This window comes from Hylobates moloch, unplaced genomic scaffold, assembly GCF_009828535.3.
Source record: "Hylobates moloch isolate HMO894 unplaced genomic scaffold, HMol_V3 SCAFFOLD_17, whole genome shotgun sequence".
NCBI classification, from domain to species: Eukaryota; Metazoa; Chordata; class Mammalia; order Primates; family Hylobatidae; genus Hylobates; species Hylobates moloch.
Window position 1 is genome coordinate 75,845,373 of NW_026652292.1, and position 14,570 is coordinate 75,859,942.

The 14,570-nt window shown below is 44.5% G+C and overlaps 1 protein-coding gene and 1 long non-coding RNA gene across 4 annotated transcripts in view; one reads left to right on the top strand and one right to left on the bottom strand.

The window, feature by feature from the left end:
• On the top strand, positions 1 to 13,115 carry LOC131381684 (uncharacterized). Its single transcript, XR_009210567.1, has 3 exons — positions 1 to 851; positions 1,748 to 1,824; positions 12,639 to 13,115. It is a non-coding gene; the product is annotated as an uncharacterized LOC131381684 (long non-coding RNA).
• Positions 12,174 to 14,570, bottom strand: part of LYAR (Ly1 antibody reactive) — a 22,435-nt gene continuing 20,038 nt past the window's right edge. For all 3 annotated transcript variants that reach the window (XM_032135717.2, XM_032135718.2, XM_058430198.1), the window contains exons 9-10: positions 13,084 to 13,169; positions 12,174 to 12,564 (exon numbers count right to left, since the gene is read on the bottom strand). In XM_032135717.2, coding sequence (XP_031991608.1) covers positions 12,430 to 12,564; positions 13,084 to 13,169 — 221 coding nt within the window. In that variant the 3' untranslated portion in view covers positions 12,174 to 12,429. The remainder of the gene's footprint in view (positions 12,565 to 13,083; positions 13,170 to 14,570) is intronic.

The window sequence follows — 14,570 nt, forward strand, 5'->3', positions numbered from 1 at the left end:
TTTGGATTGGAGACTGTGTTCTCTTCGCTGTTTAGTTAGCGAGCAGCTAGGGTGGAGTCGGCCTCGAAGGTTCCGCTCTCCTGTCGGCAAGTGTGATTTGAATTTTAAAACACTGAGCTTTCCCGGTCGAAAGGTTCCCAAGTTTATTCCGACCTACGGAAGCGCAGGAGGACCATGATTACCGCTGCCGCTGGATGCGTCCAGGGCCGGGATGCGCGACCGTGAAACGCTGCGCTTCCGAAGCCCTCGCAGGCTCCCGGGTGCTAGAGCAGGAGACATACCCTCTGTCCAGCCCTCCACTCTCAGCCCCCAGTTTTTTCCTACTTTTGCTTTTCAGGAGTCGCCCAGCAAGACTTGAAAGGAGGAGAAAGGCCTGCTGGACAGGATGCTAGAGCCTGGCAGTGACCACTTGGGGGCCCCTGGGCATTAAATTTCTTGGGGCCCGTTTCCTTATTACACTTGGCTCTAGATATGTTGTGCGTTTCAGTGAGAAGCACCTGTATGTGCTTCATGTGAGCCTCCTCCTCGCCACTGGTGAAAAATCCTCCCAGCCTGAACCGAGGGAACTAAATTACTTTCCCAGCAAACTGCCGTTTTCCACACTACTCACACCCACCAACTCTGTGTTACGAGTTCACAACTTTTTCTACGTCAATAATCCCGCGTATTACTCCCCCAGGCCTTTCCTACCGAGTCATGTGCTGAGAAATGGTGGGCTTAGCCACGCAAACGTTTATTGAGCATCTACTATCTGCTAGGAGCTGTTAGGCACCATGCTAGCAGTGGAGATAAAGATGAGTAAGACATGGCCTTGCACGTGAGGAGCTCCTGGTCCAAAGAAAACTACAAAGGTATATTACAAGATAACTTTGTATTTATAAATGTATGAAAGCATTGCATCAATGCAGCCCACATTTTCTGAGCAGTTGTATGTGATAAAATGGTGAGGACAGAAGAATCTAGTAGAGGAAGCAGCTTCAATACAGTGCCATAATAAAAAACACTGTACATGTAAAGGTCAGTTTATTCTGCTGGAGTGTGGGAGAGCAGGGAGAGTGGTTTCAGGTGAGTTGAATACAGGGGTGGAGAGCCAGTGAGCTACATAAGAAGTAAAATTGGAATTAGTAGGCACTGTTTAATATCTTCGATGTGTTGGGGTGTTTGTAAAAGGAATGTAATAAGAAATATTCCAGAAAAGAGTGCCGGCTGCGCACGGTGGCTCACGCCGGTAATCCCAACACTTTGGGAGGCCGAGGCGGGCGGATCACAAGGTCAGGCGTTCGAGACCAGCCTGGCCAACATGGCGAAACCCCCGTCTCTACTAAAAATACAAAAGTTAGCCGGGAGTGGTGGCCCGCACCTGTAATCCCAGCTACTCTGGAGGCTGAGGCAAGAGAATCATTTGAACCTGGGAGAAGGAGGCTGCAGTGATCCTGCCACTGCACTCCAGCTTGGGCAACAGAGTGAGATTCCATCTCAAAAATAAAAATAAAAAAAAAATTTAAAAAAAAGAGAGACAGAGAAATACCAAATCTCTACTGATTTATCATTTCTTCAGCCTTTCTTCACCCTTCGGAGCACAGGATTTAACAGCTGAGTGGATCATATGGCCTTTCTAAACAATACCTCCTTTTTCCTGTTTTTTTTTTTTCTTTTTTTTTTTTTTCTTTCAAGACTCCTAAAGAACTGGATTCATTTATTCAAAGCCAACTGAAGTCTTTGCCCTCTCTTCTTCTCTCTCGTACAGGGTTAGAAGCCTTGTTAACAGGAAGTGAATTTGTCCCATCAAATACAATCTTCTGTTGATTGTCTCCTCGAAAAAGGGTAAGTGCAGGGCCTCCCTGGTAACTGAATACTCCCAAGAGCATCGCTGCTATCCCAGGTTCCCATACATGGTATGTTCAGGTCAGATCAGGTTTCTCCTTTTGTGGTTTCGGGGCCTTTGAATTTGGATCTGAAATCCTTCCAGAGTTTTTTTCTCTGCAATTTTAAATGGCACTACTTGCACACCATATTGATGATACTTAAAAGCAGGTTGGAAAAATTCCAGTATTTAATGACCACATCTTCATTTCTGAGGTCCATTAAAGAAGCCCTTTGGGCAGGTGCAGTGGCTCATGCCTGTAATCCCAGCACTTTGGGAGGCTGAGGCAGGTGGATCACCTCAGGTCAGGAGTTTGAGACCAGCCTGGCCAACATGGTGAAACCCCGTCTCTACTAAAAATACAAAAAAAAAATAAAAATTAGCTGGGCATGGTAGCAAGCGCCTGTAATCCCAGCTGCCTGGGAGGCTGAGGCAGGAGAATGGCTTGAACCCGGGAGGTGGAGGTTGCAGTGAGCCAGGACCACCCATTGCACTCCAGCCTGGGCAGCAAGAGTGAGACTCTGTCTCAAAAAAAAAAAAAAAAAAAAAAAAAGAAAAGAAAGAAAAGAAAAGAAACCCTTCAATGTGTGTACTGTGGCACCCTAATTATAGATAGATATGTGATACCAGATTTGCTACCAATTAAGAAATTTTCATTTTGAATGTGGATTACTTGTGGGGAACAAATGAATTTCATTGTGACCTTTACTGACCCCCCGCTTAGCAACATAGTTAAATCCAAAGTGTGTATAGACTGTTGAATCCTGCCTCCATCACTGTGGGTCCTTGGGCAAGTTATTTTATTGTTCTAAGTATCAGTTTGCTCATCTGTGAAACATCGGGTGTTGGAGTGAAGATACATGTATACAGGTTGTTTAGCTTAGTGCCTGGCATATATAGTTTGCCTCCAAACGGCAGTAGTTACTATTAGTAATTTGGCTTGCCAGGCCTTCAAGATCCGGCACCTATTCACCCCTTGATCAGTGTTCCCTTGTCCCTGGGTTCCAGTGACTCTTTATTCATGTCTCTCTTCCAAGAATTACCAAGCTTTATTGTTATTTTCCTTTTGCCTGTGTTTCCCCCAGTCAATTGGGAGAAACAACCATGTCTTGGTATCCCCCAGTACCTTGCAAACACCGAGCACACAGCAGGAACTCCATTACCCGTGCTTACTCTGGTCCTTGAGCACAGCTAACTGGTCTTCAATAAGGACATACATGTGTCTGCCCACCTCTGAGAAACCACTGCTGCTTTCTATAGTGGTCCTGCTCAGTTCCCAGAGACTGACCCCATCCTAGGGGAGGGCACAAGACCCAAAACAGACCTCTCATCCTCCAGGTCTTAGGCTGGGAGGTTGTTCACGGTTGGTTTGATATGGTGAGCTGTGAGGTCAGTTTGGGCTTGGGGCTGCTGTTCTGGAAATGGGAGCCCACGTGGGAAGGAAGCACTGAGAGGCAAGCTAAGAGGTCTTGGTAGCATTGTGCCGCCTCCCAGATCTAGCCAAGCTTTAGTTAACCCTGTTAAGGAACTGAGCTCTGGAGCTAGCTACCTGCCTGGCTGTCATTACCAGTCCTGTCCTTACTGACTCTTTGAACCTTGAGAAAGCATCTTATCCACTCTTTGCCTTAGTTTCCTCACTTGCAAAAGGGGGTTAAGAATAATTCCCACCTCACAGGATTGGGTAAAGATTAAAAGTATTAATACATGCAAAGTCCTTAGAGCAGCCCATAGAAAACTCAATAAATCTTAGCTGTTATTATCCATTGCTGAGACTTTACAGATGGTTAAATTTTCCCATTTTTTCAAATTAATTTTAATTTCAGTTCTTTTCTGTTACTTGCAACTCTGAGGCCAGACCAGTACCACCCTGTTCTCTCATTGTGCTGTGTAGCTGCCCCCTTGGTCCCCAGGTATTCTGTGAGTGCCTCCAGGAATGAGAATACATTAGAAAAGCACCTGGCATATGGAAAGTGCTCAGTAAATGTTAATATCTGTCATTTGGGATACTGTTCTTCATTCCAAGAAGAAAGCTAGTTTTAAAAGTTTTAAAAAGATACATGCACACATATGTTCACTGCAGCACTATTCAAAATAGCAAAGACATGGAACCAACCCAAATACACATCAATGATAGACTGGATAAAGAAAATGTGGTACATATACACCATGGAATACTATGCAGCCATCAAAAGGAACAAAGAATGTCCTTTGCAGGAACTTGGATGAAGCTGAAAGCCATTATCCTCAGCAAACTAATGCAGAAACAGAAAACCAAACACCACATGTTCTCACTTATAAGTGGGAGCTGAACCATGAGAACACATGGACACAGAGAGGGGAACAACACACACTGGGGCCTATTGGAGGGTGGCGGCGGGGTGGGGGAGAACATTAGGGAAAGGAGCTAATGCATGCTGGGCTTCATACTTAGGTGATGGGATGATCTGTGCAGCAAACCACATGGCACATGTTTACCTGTGTAACAAACCTGCACATCCTGCAGATGTACCCCAGAACTTATAAAAAAAATTAAAAAAAGAAAATCACAAACGTCAATGTACAAACATATGTTTGAACAGAGCGTATGAGGAAATCCCTCTGCCAACCTTAGAAAAATCAAAGTGTTGCCGGGAGCAGTGGCTCACGCTTGTAATCCCAGCACTTTGGGAGGCCAAGGCAGGTGGATCACCTGAGGTCAGGAGTTCGAGACCAGACTGACCAACATGGAGAACCCCATCTCTACTAAAAAGATAAAATTAGCCGGTCATGGTGGTGCATGCCTGTAATCCCTGCTACTCAGGAGTCTGAGGCAGAAGAACCACTTGTACCTGGGAGGCAGGGGTTGCGGCGAGCCAAGACCGCATCATTGCACTCCAGCCTGGGCAACAAGAGCAAAACTCTTTCTCAAAAAAAAAAAAAAGAAAGAAAAAAAACAAAAGAAAAGACAAAGGAGAGAAACTGTCAGCCTTTCAAGACTGGCAACAGTGAGCAGAGTGCCCAGCTGTGAGGGAAAGGACAACCATATCTAGAATCCCAGCCTGGGTGCTGTGATGCGGCGAGAAGCAGACCTGACATTCAGGAACCGACACAGCACCTGGCACAAAGAGCCCCCAAGATACAGTAGCTAGGCCGGGCACGGTGACTTACGCCTGTAATCCCAGCAATTTGGGAGGCCGAGGCAGGCAGATCACCTGAGGTCAGGAGTTCAAGACCAGCCTGGCCAACATGGCAAAACCCCGTCTCTACAAAACATACAAAAATTAGCTGGGCGTGGTGGTGTGCCCCTGTAGTCCCAGCTACTCGGGAGTCTGAGTCACAAGAATCACTTGAACCTGGGAGGCAGAGGTTGCAGTGAGCTGATATCGTGCCACTGTACTCCAGCCTGGGCGACAGTGAGACTGTCTCAAAAAAAAAAAAAAAAAAAAAAAAAGATACAGTAGCTGCCATCATTACAATTGTCTTGCAGTTACTGCCTCTCCCTGTAGACCCACAACTCTCAAACTCATTCACACAGTAGAGTGCCAGGCACACTTGTAGAACATCATGAAATCTGGATAAATTAAGCAAAAAATAGCCAAGTGCTATAAATGTTTATGCCAGCTCTCCTAGCATCTAAATTAGAATCTCATGGCCACAAATGCCAAAAGGCTTAAGAGGTGTTACGCAGGGACACTAAAACCGAGAAATTCTATGACCTTAACTTTTTTCTGAAACCTGCAAGAGAGACTGCCGTTTCAAGTTCAGCTGTATAATACCTCCCCGCTCAGTATAAAATCAGTCTGAGCGGGGCTATCCTATGACATTACTACTATAGTATCCCGATTCAAACTTGATGCCAAATCCCCAAAGCCATGCTGTTTGCAACTGCTCAGTGGAACCGAATCTTTACCTACCTTTGATCTACAATGGACAGAAGTCGGCCTGAGGTCACCGGGAAGGGAGGAGGGCAGCAAAGGTGGTATTTCAGCAGCTCACAATACCAGCTCTGTGGCCAAAGGCCTGACCTCCTGAGCGATGTCTGACCTTTAAACTCTGACAAACATATGTATTTACTCAGCAATTACTACCCAAGGGGCAGTTTAATCACTTGTATCAATGGGAATAAATTAAAGCTTCCCTAGATCCCATAACAGCAACAACAAGAAACGAAAGTAGCATTTGCACTCAAAAGAAAACAAAGAAACTTCTCTTTTCACCACTACATACCATTTTCCTTTTTCTCAGAAATCGTCTGTGTTGTAACCGAGACAGACAGTGAGAAGCAGGGTCCAACCCCAAATTACAGAAGCTGTTAAATCTAATGGTAAGTGAGCCAAGAGCGAGATCTCGAGTTTCTTAAATGTGAAAAGGACAGAGGAAGGCAGATGCTATTCTTTAAGCTGGAGGAAATTGCTATTGCATTTTATTTTTAACATCATCCAAGACTGAAATCTGCTGGGAAAATGGAGTCACCATTTTCCACAGTTTTATAATCTAGTGGTAACCAGTGACTTTGCTTGACAGCATTCAATAACAGAGCTATTTTGAAAAGATAAACACAAAGATGGAAATTTGAGTAATACTAAATTTCGGTGCATTTTGGGCAAAATAAATGCATATAACCTCAAATACTGAGGGTGGCAGTGTGAACTGCTAAAAAGCCCTCTCAAAACTGGCCACATCTGTTAAAGCTGAAATATACCCTATGACTTAGTCATGCCATCTGTGGGTATATACCCAGCAGCAATGAGAAAGTGTACGCACCAGGGGATGCGGAGAAAATGTCATCAGTTTCATTAGAAACCTAGCCACCCTGAAACAGCTGAACATTTTGTTCGTTTATTTGTTTATTTACTTATTGATTGAGACCGAGTCTTGCTCTGTCGCCCAGGCTGGAGTACAGTGGCGGGATCTCTACTCACTGCAACCTTCGCCTCACAGATTCAAGCAATTCTCTGGCCTCGGCCTCACAGGTAGCTGAGATTACAGGCATGTGCCACCACGCCCAGCTAATTTTTGTAATTTTAGTAGAGATAGGGTTTCTCTATGTTCGCCAGGCTGGTCTTGAATTCCTGACCTCAAGTGATCCACCCACCTCAGCCTCCCAAAGTGCTGGGATTACAGGCGTGAGCCACCGAGTCCGGCCTTTATTTTTATTTTTTGAGACAGGGTCTCACTCTCTTGTTTAGGCTGGAATGCAGTGGCATGATTAATGCTCACTGCAACCTCCAACTCCTGGGCTGAAACAATCCTCCTGCCTCAGCCTCTGGAGTAGCTGGGACTACAGGTGCTTACAGGCATGTGCCACCACACCTGGCTAATTTTTTAATTTTTTATTTTTTATAGAGATGGGTTCTCGCTATGTTGCCCAGGTTGCTTTTGAACTCCTGGGCTCAAGTGATTCTCCCGCCTCTGCCTCCCATAGCACTGGGATTACAGGCATGGGCCACCACACCAGGCTGTACAATCGAACATTTCATCAAGAGATGAATCTCATGGAATGTTGGGTGAAAGAAGCAAGACACAAACAGATACATGCTGTGCGGTTTCATTTACATCAAGTTCAAAACCAGGCAAAACCAACCCATGCAGACAGAAGTAAGGTGGGCCGAATAGTCTGTTTCTTGATTTAGGTGCGGGCACTCTGTGAAACTCACGGAACAGTACATTTACATTTTATATGTTTCAATATGTATGTCATACTTCAATAGAAATCTGCATTAAAATATTAACACACATAGGTTTGGCAGTCGTAGGATTGTGTCTTTGTTCAGAAAAATGTTTACACATTAACTGTAAACTAGAATGTTACTTTAAAAATTGAAGTAGATTTGTTCATTTAAATGCTGTATGGTTTGGCCACACTGATTCTTCTTTGCTGCAGTCCAGTCACTTGGAGAGCTTTGTGCATGAAAAAGCAAGGCGTCAGAGCCTCTCTGTTGGGCCAGTGCCTCACACAACCAATGGTAGACACTGCTGGGTCTGTGTACTTCCTGTACTTTAAGAGGAGATATTTTTCAGACACCTACTATGTGCTACTTTGTGTGCAGTGTATCAATTTCACTCTATCTACCATAGAAAGTTGGTGTAAGAGAAAAACCCCTGAGGTTTAGAGATGCTAAGTAACCTGCCCATGCAGGGACCTTTGGCAAGTAAGACACAAAGCTCAGATTCAACCTCGAGTCTCATTCTGGCACATGGACCCTGTTTAGAGCATGTCACCTCATACAGCCTGGGTGAAAATAAGAGTGGCAGGAATATGGAAAAAGTCTCTTAAAACATCAAGCAGGTAATAGATAACCATTTACCTTCCAAGAATCAATCCAGGGGCCTTTAATAACCTGGTGCCCTCCATCCCCACCCAGGCAAAATTAACCAGTCCTTCTCAGGCCCACTTTCTAACCAGCACACCTCATAACATTCTTTGTGTTGGCCTCAATATTGTCTCTTCCTTCCTGAAGACCTCAGTGCCCGAGTACCCAGCCTAGATCTCAGCCTGGGTGGGCAATCTGGAATGATTTTATTAGTCCTTGTGACTTAGAATGGGTTCAATGACACAAGGGCTTGGTGCAGAATTGCAGGCACCAAGGGTACTAGAGGACTGAGGTCTCGACATGTTTGTGAGGGAAGCAAAACTCAAGACACGTAAGGCAACTTCCCAACACAATTCTTTATTTTCTTTATTTATTTTATTTTATTTTTTGAGACAGAGTCTCACTCTGCTGCCCAGGCTGGAGTGCAGTGGCATGATCTTGGGTCACTGCAGCCTCTGCCTCCCAGGCTCAAGTGACGCTCCCAAGTAGCTGGGAGGACTACAGGCATAAGCCACCACACCAGGCAGATTTTTGTATTTTTTTTTGTAGAGTCGGGGTCTTGCTACATTGCTCAGGCTGGTCTTGAAGTCCTGGGCTCAAGCGATCCACCCGCATCAGCCTTCCAAAATGTTGAGATTATAGTAATAGGTGTGGGCCACTGCCAGCCTACCATGTGAAATCCCACCACGTGCTTATGACCAGTACTTCCTCTTATGAAATTGAAAAGGCCAGCTGGGCGCAGTGGCTCACACCTGTAATCCCAGCACTTTGGGAGGCCGAGGCTGGTGGATCACGAGGTCAGGAGATTGAGACCATCCTGGCTAACACGGTGAAACCCCGTCTCTACTAAAAATACAAAAAAAATTAGTCGGACGTGGTGGCGAGCACCTGTAGTCTCAGCTACTCCGGAGGGTGAGGCAGGAGAACGGCGTGAACCCGGGAGGCGGAGCTTGCAGTGAGCTGAGATCGTGCCACTGCACTCCAGCCTGGATGACAGAGCAAGACTCCATCTCAGAAACAAACAAACAAACAAACAAAAAGAAAGAAATTGAAAAGGATGAGCTTTCTCCTACCTTCCAACTCTTGCTAAAATCCAGTTTACTGGAATGAGAACAAGGATTAACTACGCAAACAACCTCCCGCCTACATGTAATTCAGGAATCACTATAAAGTAACACTTCCTGTACTTAGTAAATGAGAAACATAATATGCTCCCTGAGTGGAAAAGAAATTTAGAAGGCCTATTTTAGCCATTTCTTGAAAGCTTAATTTGGAAAAGGGATAAAATTCTGAGATCAACCACAAAGAACAGGTAAATATATAGGATATGCCTTTCTCTTATCTTGGATGAGGATAATAATTGATCTCCAATTTTCTTCCACAATGGAAGGAGTTACAATCTTGAGTGCTATGGTGTTATGGTTCTATATCCAGGCAAAAGTCAACAACATACAATTATCTGCTTTATGCTGGAGTCCTGGTTCATCATTGAGCCAAAAAAAGAATGACACCAGTTAGGAGGATCAGTTTTCAGTGGTGGAATAAAGAACTGCAATATGCTCTCAGTTGCTTTCACTAATGGAGATGAATTGGATAAAACCACTTGATCTCTTAAAACTTTCTTTATTCGACTGCAAAAGTGCTATCTAAAAGACAGCAATCTATACCAAAGACTGCTTTTTTAAAAAACAATGTTTTATTCCTAGAAATCTCTTTTGGACAAGAGAGGCAATTTGAGGGTAGTGAGATTACCAAAGTATATTGCTTAAGAGAACCTGGTCAGCTCAAGTTTTAACTTTTTCTTTTCTTTTCTTTTCTTTTCTCCTTTCCTTTCCTTTCCCTTCCCTTCCTCTTCCTCTTCCTCTTCCTTCCTTTTCTTTTTTTTTTTTTTGAGACAGAGTTTCGCTCTTGTTGCCCAGACTGGAGTGCAATGGTGCAATCTTGGCTCAGCACAACCTTCGCCTCCCAGGTTCAAGAGATACTTCTGCCTCAGCCTCCCAAGTAGCTGGGATTAGAGGCATGCACCACCAAGCCCAGCTAATTTTGTATTTTTAGTAGAGATGGGGTTTCTGCATGTTGGTCAGGCTGGTCTTGAACTCCCAACCTCGGGTGATCTGCCCACCTCGGCCTCCCAAAGTGTTGGGATTACAGGCGTGAGCCACCACACCCAGCCTGTTTTAACTTTCAAAGAAAATTTAGATGCTTAGAAGGATAATGTGAGAGCTTTTCACAGATATTCACACAAACCTACAGACCTGTAAAAATGCTGTTGATTAATCTTGACTTTTATTTTTTCATTGTTCACCTAACCACCCTGAGGTAGGTTTAAACAGAGAACTAGAAATGGGGTTCTGGAAAAGCCTCAGTTCCTCAGAGCAGAGGGGTCATCTTACTTCACTAAGGGAAAACTTGAGTGATTTTGCAATTTTTAAGCCTTCTGTGTATAAATGCCTCTCTGCCATCAACTTTTTTTTTTTTTTTTTTTTTAGACAGTCTCACTGGGTCACCCAGGCTGAAGTGCAGTGGTGCGAGCTCACTTACTGCAACCTCCACCTCCTAGGCTCAAGTGATTCTCTTGCCTCAGCCTCCCAAGTAGCTGGGATTACAGGCGCGCACCACCATGCATTGTAACCAAACAAAAATTGTTACTGGTAACAGTAACACTGGTGACAGCACCCACTGAGAAGATCTATTGTGTTTAATGTGTTGTGTCCTTTACATAAATTAGTTCATTCACTCATAACCTTTACTATCCCCATTGTCCAGCTGAGAAAAGTGAGGTTCAGAGGTTAGCCAGTAAGGGACAGAGTCAGGACTTGACTCTGGGCCTGATTCTGAAGCCTGCATCCTACTCATTCTGACAGTGCCACTCAATGCCATCACTACACTTATACGTGTCACATCCCCTAATAAGCACTGAACTCAAGATGCTGCTTGGTTTGGCTGGCAAGCCCCAGAGCAAAGCTGCTCCATGGGCTTCTGGGCACTCAGAGGCTCAGACAGGGCCTCTGTCCTCCCTCTCACCCCTCCTCTCCATCCTAACCCTTTAAACCACTTGTTCTATGTCCCAGACTTGCTTTTGTGGGGAATTGATGAGATATTAACGAAATTGGCTAAGGGGTGATCTGTAACAGAGCACCAGCTTTTAAGGGTCTTGTGGGCAAGACCTACTGAACCATCCAAGAGGTGGCAAAAAGGCTGTCCTACAGCACAATCAACCAGGACTTCAAACACTGTTTCTGAAAGCATTCAGTCCAATCAGAGCACTGGAGCAGCCACACAGCTGCACAACTCAGTCTCCGATGAGCTATTTCCCTGTGCCTCTCGCTTCTAGTCACAGCCCACGCCCCTGAATCCAGCCACTGACAAACTCGTCTCTTTGGCTGAAGGTAGATGGGGCCAGTGTGGATGGGTGAACCTGTTACAGAGAAGCCTCCTCTACAGCACCAAACTTCTGGCTACAGAAGGATTAACACATACAAGACTCTTGTCATCACCATTCCCGCAGCTCACATACATATTCTAACAACACAAAAAACAAACGCACAAAACATCTCTAATCAAAAATGTGTAGAAATAGCTGGGCACAGTGGCTCATGCCTGTAATCCCAGAGAACTTTGGGTGGCCAAGGCGGGCAGATCACTTGAGGTCAGTTTGGGAGTAGCCTGGCCAACATGGTGAAACCCTGGCTCTACTAAAAATATAAAAATTAGCCAGGTGTGGTGGTGGGTGCCTGTAATCCCAGCTACTCAGGAGGCTGAGGCAGGAGAATTGCTTGAACCTGGGAGGCAGAGGTTGCAGTGAGCTGAGATTGTGCCTCTGCACTCCAGGCTGGGTGACAGAGACCCTTTCTCAAACAACAACAACAACAAAGTGTAGAAATGATGTGTTTAAAATGACTACTTTTTAGTCTGATCAAAAGAGGAATTACTTTTTTACTTGTTGCTGTACTACATTGAAAAAAATTTTCACACAAAACTATTTTGTAAAGTTCAATAATTTTTGCCACAACAAATTTAGAAGTTTGGACAAGAATATATTTTTTCTCATAAAAGTTATACCAAAAATATATTTTTTAACTTAAAAATACAGCTTCAAAAAGCAAAATTTGAGTTGTTAGAATTCATTACACATTTTACAAACAGCAGTGAAAGAAGTAGTCAGCAGAATGGATTCAATTTTTAAATACAAATGTTCATTTCACAAGCTTGACTTTGTCCTTTAATAACTTAAGTCAGCAGAATGGATTCAATTTTTAAATACAGAAATGTTCATTTCACAAGCTTGACTTTGTCCTTTAATAACTTAAAGGTAGGGTTCTTGCTGATTTTCTTGTTGAAGATGACCAGGAGTTCCTCTTCGGATCTGTGATGCTCATCTGTCACTGTGTAGTACTGAGCTAAAACCTTCACAAAGAAAAACATCAAATGAGTGTATTTGACCTGAAAAATTATCTTAAAATGTTCTGTCTTTAACCCAGAAATAGAACAACAGAAAAAATAAAAGAAACCCAGGAGCAAGTGACACCGGCGTGCTCCGCTTGGAAAACCCAGGCAGCAGCCACGTGCGGGGGCTTGACCATGTGTGAGTCATCCTGAGATACAAAGTGAAATAAAGGAGAAGAAACCACTGCTCTCGGATAGGCAAAAGAGAGCAAATATCTAGAACAATAATTTCCAAACAATAAAAATTAAATAAATGGAGCCTCTCTTCAAAGTCTTATAAACAAGCCCCAAATCTAGGCACCACCCTGGCTGAGGCTGTGTGAGGGGCTTTGGAGCAGCTTGAAAAATCACTGACACACACACACACACACACACACACACACACACATGTTCAGTGTTTTAGGTGAAAAAAGAAAAAAAACAATTTAAAAATCAGTTCTCCCCAGCTGTTAGACACGTGGGTTTGTTCATATGCCATACCTTTTTCCTTAGCTTTTTGATTGTTATTTCATTGTCTGGGGCCTGTTTCAGAATTGCTTTAATAGTTCCCTTCCAGTTGAATTTACCTACAATATAAATAATAATATTTAAGACATTTCGTTTTGTTGTGCTACGAGAAGGGTAAAGAAACAACTTCTGCAACACCTATTTGCTTCCCAGGAAATGAGCTAACCAATGAACAGGACTCCATAGCACTAACCATCTGTTCAATTCCAGTGTCCTAGAAGCACTCACTACCCTTCAAAGGACTGGCTCTTAGAGTGAGCAGGTGCCCACATGCCATCGGCATGATAAACTCCTAGAGTTGTATTTAATGAACTCAACACAGATTTCCTAAGCATCCACTAAGATCATGGGGCACAGTAGCGAGGACAAAGATGAGCAAAAGCAGCTTGACCTGGAATGAGAGAGAGGACAACCACAAACGATTATAGAGGGACTAAAAATACTCATCTGGGGGACCTCTGCTTCTGGGAAGATGGAGTGGACACACTTTCCCCATTCCTCCTGCCCACTACAACTGAGAACCCTGAAACTACATATGCAAGAAACATAAGAAGACTCTGAAAGGTGGAGACCAGCTGAGACCTCGGGGCCTGCAGAGCAACACGGGGTGAGCACCTTGCCGCCTGTACCCCAGATCTGGAGCTGAAGAAGCCAACAACCTGAACACCAACAACACAGACAAAACAGTCCCAACAGAAGCCCGCTCTCTCGGCAAAGGACCAGGAAAGGGCAGCCTAGCAAGAAAGAAAACTTTTGTACAATAACCACCCTACCGCAGCCACACATCACAGAAAAAACGGTGGCTCTACCCCCACCCGCACCAGCAAAAGCCAAGTGGGGAGCCTGAGCTCTCTACCCTCACAAGGCTGTAATGAGGGACGGTGTCGCAGAAGGCCAAGCAGGAATTCAGGGTTCTCATCCACGCAGGCCAGTCATGAGGCTGCCCCTGCTGTGATGTCAGTGGAGCCTGCACCAGGAGCCCCACCCGGCAGGAGCAAGAAGTGGCCATCCTCAGGTGCTGATGGAGGCTGAGTGGAGAGCCTGGACTTCCGCCCCCACCTGACAGCAACAAGGCCGTGCCCCACAACCACCAAAGTCGTTTGAGAGAAAGACAGGTAAAACAGAAAGCGTAAACCGGATCTTACACCTTACAAAAACAACTAACTCAAAATGGATCATGGACTTCAATATAAACTGTAAGACTAGGAGGCATTTAACATAGACCTGAAATTTGCTGAGAGGATATATCTTAAGTGTTCTCAACACACACATACACACATACACAGGTAAACCACACACAGGTAAACTATGTGAGGTGATAAATGTGATAATTAGCTTCATTGTAGTGACTATTTCACAATGTACATGTATAATAAAACATTAAGTTGAGCTGGGCATGGTGGCTCATGCTTGTAATCCAGGCACTTTAGGAGGCTGAGGCAGAAGGATTGCTTGAGCCC